The sequence below is a fragment of the Prosopis cineraria genome, unplaced genomic scaffold, assembly GCF_029017545.1.
Source record: "Prosopis cineraria cultivar Desert tree isolate PC_DT_omini unplaced genomic scaffold, ASM2901754v1 PC10, whole genome shotgun sequence".
Lineage (NCBI taxonomy): Eukaryota > Viridiplantae > Streptophyta > Magnoliopsida > Fabales > Fabaceae > Prosopis > Prosopis cineraria.
This window is the reverse complement of record NW_026555341.1, coordinates 5,209,270-5,218,163: the sequence shown is the minus strand read 5'-3', so window position 1 is coordinate 5,218,163 and position 8,894 is coordinate 5,209,270. Positions and strand designations below refer to the sequence as shown.

The 8,894-nt window shown below is 34.6% G+C and overlaps 1 protein-coding gene across 1 annotated transcript; it reads left to right on the top strand.

The window, feature by feature from the left end:
• Positions 1 to 838: 838 nt before the first annotated feature.
• Positions 839 to 7,788, top strand: LOC129284349 (GATA transcription factor 26). Its single transcript, XM_054919798.1, has 8 exons — positions 839 to 1,346; positions 3,347 to 3,718; positions 4,539 to 4,968; positions 5,224 to 5,293; positions 5,749 to 5,852; positions 6,225 to 6,411; positions 6,514 to 6,625; positions 7,057 to 7,788. The coding sequence occupies exons 1-8, from the start codon at positions 1,307 to 1,309 to the stop codon at positions 7,356 to 7,358; spliced, it is 1,617 nt and encodes a 538-aa protein (XP_054775773.1). The 5' UTR covers positions 839 to 1,306; the 3' UTR covers positions 7,359 to 7,788.
• The last annotated feature ends 1,106 nt before the right edge of the window (positions 7,789 to 8,894 follow it).

The following is an 8,894-nucleotide window of genomic DNA, read 5'->3' as shown; positions in this document are numbered from 1 at the left end:
ATATATAGAGTTATAGTTATAAAATTTTAAAGTGATAGTTATAAATTATTGATGAGTTAGTTATAAATAATAAGTATTAAGTTTTGTTAATAATACATGATCAATTTAATTATTAAATACGTAAAGTTATAGTTATAAAATGTTAAAGTCATAATTATAAATTACCGATAATATACTTGTAAGTTGTAAAATATGATCAATTTAATTATTAAACATGTAAAGTTGTAATTGTAAAAAGTTAAAGGGATAGTTATAAATTATTGATATAGTTATAAATTATTGATGTAATGTATTTTTAATAGAAACATTATGTCGGTGCACTTTAATTTTAAATTACATTTAAGTTTTTATAATTTATAAAATTTATAAAATTTATTTATAAATAAATTTGATTCATGAGACGTATATTTACTTTTTTTCCTATCTCCCTTCTTTTCCCCCCCTTGTGCCTGAAATGTGGATTTCCGTTTTCCTTCCTCGACTAAAATTTTTCACTATAATTGACTTGGTGATTTTATAAATTATATTAAAAGCGAAAATGGCTTGGATTTGGACCCAAAATGGACGGTGAGGATGAATGCTTTTGGATTTTTATTTGTGAGCGTGGCAGAAAAGTCCATAGTCAACAGGATATGTGCAATAATATTCCCCTGCCCCTCGTTACCCTCATTGGGTAAACACAATGAAACTTCTTAATTCTTCTTTTTCGGAGGAAGGGTTTTAAAATTTTAATTTTGACAGAGCAAAATTGAAATTTTCGGATTAACATCTATAATTACAACAGGGAGGGGAGGAGAGGGAAAAACCACAAAGAAAAAGGAAAAAGCTGGACATTTACTTCACATACAGCACAACAAGAGGTCACATACACAGACCTTCTCTCCCTCTCTCTCTCTCTCTCCATTCCATTCCACCTTCCTTTCCTCTTTTCACAGCCATTTATGAGATTCCTCCAATGGCCTTTTCTCTTCCATTGGATTGTACAGATTCCTGGCTAAAATACGCTCATCAATATCTTCAATTCCAGTTGATTTGTGGCTATTTATGTGAATTCTTTTAAACACCATAGAACAAAACTCTTCTGGGTCTCTAGGCTTCTGCTTTCTTCTGCAAACTATCATTCTGGGTTTGCTGCAGAAAAAGCCTTCAATACCCAATACTATTCGCCGCAAAAGGCTTGAAGAGAACAACTACGGATATTTTCAGAAAATTTTCCGTTCTTTTTTTTTTTTAAAATAAATTATTTGCCCCTTTCTGTAAATTTTCTTCCTATTTCTTTTTCTTCACTTGAGGAAAACATTGAGACATGGGCAAGCAAGGTCCTTGCTACCACTGTGGAGTTACAAGTGAGTTCTTGTTTCTCCAGTATGCACACACATATTTTTCCCCCTAATTTTCTTTTCGAGCTTTGACCTTATTGTTTTCCCTCTATTCAAACATGGACTATTCTGCAACTATTTCCTCACTCAGTAATTTTGATAAAAGAGACTTGTGTCTCAAAAGGAATTTTATGCTGGCCAATATAATTGAATAATAATATAAAAAAAGCGTACTCTTCGTTGTATTCTGGATGTAATCTTTCTGGGATTCAAGTCTTCTTGTTGCTTAGAATTCTTGGACTTGAAATTTCTGGTAATTATTATTCATTTCCTCCTTTTATGGCTTTCCGCTATGTGAACTTACTTCTTTTTCCGGTTTTAATTTTTCCTGAACTCTGTTTGAAGTATGAGCAAACGTAACTAAAGCAAATTTGAGCTCTGATCCTGTCAAATGGGACTGACTACTTGATAGACAAAACATTGCTGTTAAGGTGTTTATCAAAATTAGTCCAGCCATTGTTCTCTTGTTCTCGTCTGGATCATGTGAAATTGAAAATGAAGAAAAAAAAGAAGAGAAAGACACTTATTCTCTAAAAAATAACCATTGTTAAATCCTGTTCTGTATTTTGAAAGGCATTCACATTCACAAAGTTCTCGATGCTTCCTGTGTGAGCACTTTCTCATTTCTCATTGTATCAGAGGGTCTCTGTCCAAGCATTGTTTATATCCTCCATGCTTGTCAAAGTTCTCTTCTTAATTGATTGAAGAGAAAACCATCATTGATGCCTCTCCATTATTATATCATCAAACCTTTCTCATCCTGAAACTATTGTTTTTGCTCACAATAAAAATAATCCTGGGAATTGTTTTTCCTAGTAGGAATATTTATCTTCTAGAATTTTGAAACATTTTCAACTGCTGAAGTAATTGCTAATGTGTATTGTCAAAAACTGTAGTGCCGTTGTAATCACATCGAGTATGGTTCTGCAATCCCCTAAAAGGCTGAGTTATCGTTTCATTTTGATTCCCTTAGCTTTTATTCCTCGACATAGTCTCAATATTTAATTGCCATTCATTTCAGTTAAATTGCAAGCATTCTGTATCAGCTTGAGGTCTATGGACCGTTTGCCTTGTTTTCCTGACAAAAAGGATGCTGCCTTTGGTTATCTTAATCATTTGAGCACATCACTCAATAGCTATAGCATATTGAACACTTCAAACAGGCATTGCTAGTTCCTAATCTAATGAATGCTGAAAGATGATGTTAGCTCAACCTTAAAGTTGTTTGTTGAGTTCAGCTTCCTTGTATATCAAAGATGATTACTCCTTGTTTGTTTGGAGTAGCGTCATTTCTCTGATTACTCCTTGTTTGTTTTAGGAACTTGTATGAAGGATCTATGATATAACTTTCTTTTCTTCTGATAATGTCGTCATAAAGTGGATTAGTCTACTGTCAATACCTCATCGTTAGCTTACTTAAGTGGGCTGCTGAAAGAAATTTGATTCTGGAAAAACAATTGATCCTGAGAAGCATGAAAGAAGTAAAAACTAAAAGAAATAGAAGAAGAGAAAATGATATGGAGCGCTTTTAAATTCTGCTTTGTCTCAGTTTTCTTATGATAGCCTGTTAATTCTACAATAATTGGATACCATGTTCTGAGAGTCATGTAGGGATCAACATTGTCAGGCTTGAATTGTTAAGTAGCTTGTTTCTGTTATTGCTGCAGTATCAAAGTTTGGACCAATAAAAGATAAAAGTTTTAATTTAACAAGTTTCCACTTAACCATTATTTTATTTGTCGCTGGCCAGCAAATCTGAACTGTTCTACTCTAAAAGGTTTAAGCTTTGGCTTGCCTATGGGAAAACTCCCTCTATATTTTATTCTATGCATCACAACGGGATCATCAGGCATAAGTGAATCTATGGCTCTTTGTAAATTACCCAAGCAATCCAAGATGCATGTCTAATATTGTTTGTATAAAGTTGTCAATCTGTATATATTTCTTACAATTTGGAATTATAACAGGCACGCCACTTTGGCGCAATGGCCCACCAGAGAAACCAGTATTATGCAATGCATGTGGTTCTCGATGGAGGACAAAGGGAACACTTGCAAATTATACTCCATTACATGCTCGGACAGAAACTGATGATTTTGAGGATCAAAAGTTTCCAAGGGTAAAGAGCATATCACTAAATAGGAACAAAGAAGTGAAGTTGTCTAAACGAAAGCAGAACGAAGATAATTTATTAACTGGAGTGGCTGGCCTTGATTACAACCAAGGGTTCCGAAAGGCTACAGATGAAGATACAAGCAATAGATCAAGTTCAGGATCAGCTATCTCTAACTCAGAGAGCTGCGCTCAATTTGGTGGCACTGATGCTAGTGATTTGACAGGTTGGATTTTTACTATGCACTTATTTTATCGGAAGATTATTTCTTTGCCATTGATTGTAGTAGCACTAGGCATTCAATTGAAGAGAGTATAAATAATAAAATTGCCAGTCCAGATATTTATGGGCATCATCAAGAAGTGGATAATGACAAAGAAAAGAGGAGGTTTGTGGGGGGGGGGAATTGCCAGATTTTCTGTACTTAAGATGCCATGGTTAACATGTAAGAAGATGTGTCGAATCTGCTTCAAATTTATAAGTATTTTTTCCATTGATAAAAAGGTTCCGAGAGGTGATTCAGTATATTTCTATTATCAAACTCTAATTTTCTCGATATAGTTCATATTCACTTTGATATGGATTGTCTATTATCTGTATATTCTGGAGGTAGAATTATTTGACACTAGTGTAATACTAGATGCACTTACTCTTTTCAATATTTTGTTATAGGGTGTAATTTTTGTTAGTCCAGATGTTGGTCATAAGAATTCATAGTATTGAACTTTTAGACTGAATTTTAGAAAATTATGATGATGATAAATATGTACTCAAGTATGTTTAAATAGTATAATTCATGATGGTTATAAGACATTGATGGAGTGGAAAACAATATTAGATTAATCTAAATTTTGTGAGCATGATATTCAAGATTTAAGCTTTTTTCCAACACTGGGGTTAATGAGAGGCTCATCCTGTACAAATTTAAAAATGGTACAATATTAATTTAAGTTCACATCAGTGTCAGTGGCTTCCATATAATTACATTTTTCCTTGAATTAGAAGATGTAATTCTGATATGCATGGCATTTATGGTGTTATTTTAGGTCCTGCTCAGTCAATGGTCTGGGATGCCATGGTGCCTTCAAAGAAGAGGACGTGTGTGGGTCGTCCAAAGCAATCTTCTGTTGAGAAGCTTACAAAAGATCTGTTCACTATTCTTCATGAACAACAGTCTTATTTTTCTGCATCTTCTCAAGAGGATCTTCTTTTTGAAAGTGAAACACCAATGGTCTCTGTTGAGATAGGGCATGGAAGCGTTCTTATTAGGCACCCAAGCTCTATAGCACGTGAAGAAGAGTCTGAGGCCAGCTCTCTTTCAGTTGATAACAAACAGTGCCCAACCAGTGAGGCATATTCATGTTCTGGTACCGCTCATGTGCGTAATGGTTATGGCGGTTTCAATTTTCCATCTCAGGGAGTTCAAAAGATCAGGAGCTCTGCTGGCCAAGGAATGCTGCAAGAGCAACTTAAGAGGTAAGTTCTTTGGACGCTAGTTTACGTCCTTCCATAATTTATAGTCAGTCATACACGAGTATAATTATTTACCTTGAGAGAAAATTTAATTTATCCGTTCCTCCGCTAAACAGTCGATTCATTTTGTTAGCAATAATTCTCCCCCCCCCCAAAAAAAAAAAAAAAAACCAAATGGCCTAGTACTGTGGTAATTTATTCCAGCGACAAAGAATATTATGTGTTTTATCTTATTATTTGTGTATTATGGAATTTCAGGGACAAGACAAAACATGATAAGGCTCAAATCCTTGGAATTAAGTCACCACTGTGTTCTATAGATTTAAATGTAAGTCCCATTCCTTTCTATCTCTTCATTGCCCTATGAAAAGCCTGATTGAGATAAATTTTGCCGTTAGGCATGTATTTAGACAGAATATGTTTATACAATCAATCATTTCAATTCAACTAAATTTCTTGATCTGTGAAAGTTTGCTGTAATGTTTTGACACGCACACACGCTTGATGTGTAAGCATTTTATGCACTTTTATTAGTTTCTTCATTTATACATTTACTGCAGCAACTTTCAGGACAGAACTTGCATTTGTGATGCCAAATTCCATTGGAGAATAGCCACTGTTCCATTTTTCATGTATAATTCACTCATCTAGTCATGTTGGCAAATCTTCACTCTTGTCTTCTTCTATACACCGATAGGCTTTAAATTGTCCAATTATATATATTGTTCATAGATGATCATATCCATCCAATTGTAATGCAATTGCTATTTACGTTTGATACAGGATGTCATTAACTATGATGAATTTATGAGAACCTTGAACAATGAAGAGCAGCAACAGTTACTCCAGTGTCTCAATGCAGTTGATACTACTAGACTTCCTGATAGGTTAGAATCTTTTTCATCTATATTTGATATAAATTTTATATGTTTTGATCAAATTGTTTTAACGTTGTTTGTAAGTCAAACTCCTTTCACAAACGCTTCAAACCTTTGGCGTAAATAGCTAGTCAGAATGCAACATCGCTATAAATGCTCTCCTGGCTTCTCAGAGAATTATGCCATTTCATTCAATACATCAGTGCATCAGAATTTACGATAAGATCCATGTTTAAATTAGATATCATGTCATGTAAAGATTCCATATTTCAAATTTGTTTATCTTTACACGCTTTTTACAATGTGTCAGATATGACTTCTTTGGGAATATATAAAGTTGAGACTGAATCCAAATTGATATCTGTATTTTTGTTTGTGCAGCCTGAAAAGCATGTTTAGTAGCTCTCAGTTCAAGGAGAACTTGATTTATTTTCAGCAGCTTCTTGCAGAAGGTGTCTTTGACATCTCTTTATCAGGGACAAAGCCTGAAGACTGCAAGACTTTGAAAAGGCTTGCTTTATTCAATCTGTCAAAATCAAAATGGGTGGAACATTATAACTTACTGAAGGTTCTTACAAGTTTTTTATTTTATTCTATTTGGAACCATTCATTTTGTTAATGGATTGTTATTATAGATGCTTATCGGCCATCAGATCCTTCTATGATGCAGAAACATAAGAACAGAGCTGGAAAATCTGTTGCTTTGGTTTCTTCTGGCACTGCATCTTGTAATGTTGCAAATGTCAAGAGATATCATGACAGCCAAAGAAAAACTTTATCAGGTTAGCTTCAATTGTTGTCCGTCTGCTTTCAAATCTAAGAAATACTCCCTCCAATCCTATTTGTAGGATACTTTCTAGAAATAATTTTTAATTCAAAATGTAGGATAGCTTGTAATAATTAAACAACATTTTTCAATTTTATCCTTTCTTGAAGGTATTTAATGTAGTTGTATTATAATTTAAAGACAAGAGTAAAAATAAAAGTTCATATCATTTTTTTTTTATCAAGAAAAAAATTAACTTTCTTAAAATGCATGAAATAGTTGAAAGTGTCCTATAGATTGGAGGGAGTAAGTTCTATACTAAGACCTTGCAAATACTTAAAAGGACTCATACGAGGAATAACAAAGCATTAATAAATGCCCTCAGTAATTAATGGTCTGACTTTATATAAATATTTAACTTTTAAACTTTGATCTTGCAAATTTTAGAATTGAAGATAACAATGAGGAGTCCTAAAAGGGTGATGAAGGTTGGCTGTGAGGGCAAGGAAGCTGAAGAATATGGTTCTTGTTTCAGTCCAAAGAGCCTATTTGCTTTGCCTTCTGATGGCGAAGCCCCCATGCTGGATTCTTTCAATTTTGTTGAGGAGAGTGCTGATCAGGATTTGCTGCTAGAGGTGCCATCCAACGGTTCTTTCCCAGAGGCAGAACTCCTGCATCCAACTTTGAGCTTTGGTGCTCAAGCTTGCGCCAGTAGCAGCTCAGTATACCCTCATATTGTCCATCCTTGAGAAATATTACCAAGTTATGGCTATGGCCCGAGTCTTCTGTAATGATTAGGGTCTGCATGTTTTGGACAAGAGATATGGTGGTTGCCATTTGTTGCCATTTTGTGCTTGGAATGGCAAAGAAGGGATAAAATATGGGAGGGCCTTTTTGTATAGGTTGGTAACTACAGATTGTAACATATAGCATGAAATGCGGAGTCACCATTCGCAGAGTTTTGTATGAAATTGTAGTTTATGCTTTTGTGAATAATCTCGATACCTCTTATGGGACTTGATCCTTATTCCTTATGCCTATGTATGAGGAAGTGGGGTGATCGGTGATCCTGGTACATGACTGCCCATTTGGGTTCCTGCCAGTGGCTTAGTTATATAGAAAAATAAATCCTGTATAAGACTTACGGACAAATAGGTTTTGCAAAATTTGAAAAATATAGTCAGATTTCTTGGGATTTTAATGTAATTAAAATTTGAAGTGAAAAGTCATATTTGCCCTCCCATCTTCTTTGATCTATTAAACCACCTTCATCCTCTCCTCCACCAACACCTTCCATATCAGTAGAACCATGTTCTCCTCTATCAACACCCACTACCTCCTTTGTTGTGGTTGTCCCCTACCCTCTTCCTCCACCTTTCCTTTTGATGTTGCATTCCAATCCCATCTTAATTGATGGATTGAGGTGGCTATCAGCATCTCTTATCTCATTGATTCTTAGCTTCTCTCTCTCATCCCCCGACACCAGCCAAATATTTCCATTATTGATGTTAGGTTTTGATTGGTTCCTTGTTTTTACCCCATCCCTCAATTCGCTTTTTTCTTCCCGTGTTTTGCTCTATGGAGTTCGACTTAATTGATCTTGTTGATGGTTTTGAATCTGAAGGGACAGCGAGTAGAATTATATATGATTTATGAATATATGATACAGTTGAATCTCTTGCTCTCTGCGTTCTCAGTCCTCCCTTTCACCATATGCATTCAGTTTTGAGAAAATTTGAAAGAAAAGCTCCTTGTCTTTTCCAAAGTAATTCTTCTCTTCCAGGATTTCATTAATTTTGTTTCTTAGATTCTTTGCACGATTCAAATGTTCTAGCTTTCTATAGCTTTGGTTCTTGCTTCAATACACGCACTTACTCTATAATACTCGTTAATTTAAAGTTTCGAGCTTTGCTTTAGGGTTCTTTTGCCTGTTCCTCCAAACATAATATGGAGGCCATGGCTGGTAACCCTAGAAATAGTAGACTAAGATATCCGCTCAAAATTATTCCATCAAAAACCCTTAAGCATTTACCTCCAATTTCGAAATCCCATAAACTCCAATTTCGAAGATGGGAGATTACTCCAATGAAATTTGAGGGTAAATATGATTTTTCACTTAAAATTCCAGTTAAACTTAGGTTTCAAGGAATTTGGTTGTATTTTTCTAATTACACATGATCTATTTGTTGATTAGTCTCTTATACGAGACTTATTTGCATTTTTTCTCTTTTTATATTATTTGCAACGGTTGGTTGCTCAAGTTGCATCCATTCGAAATAAGCAGT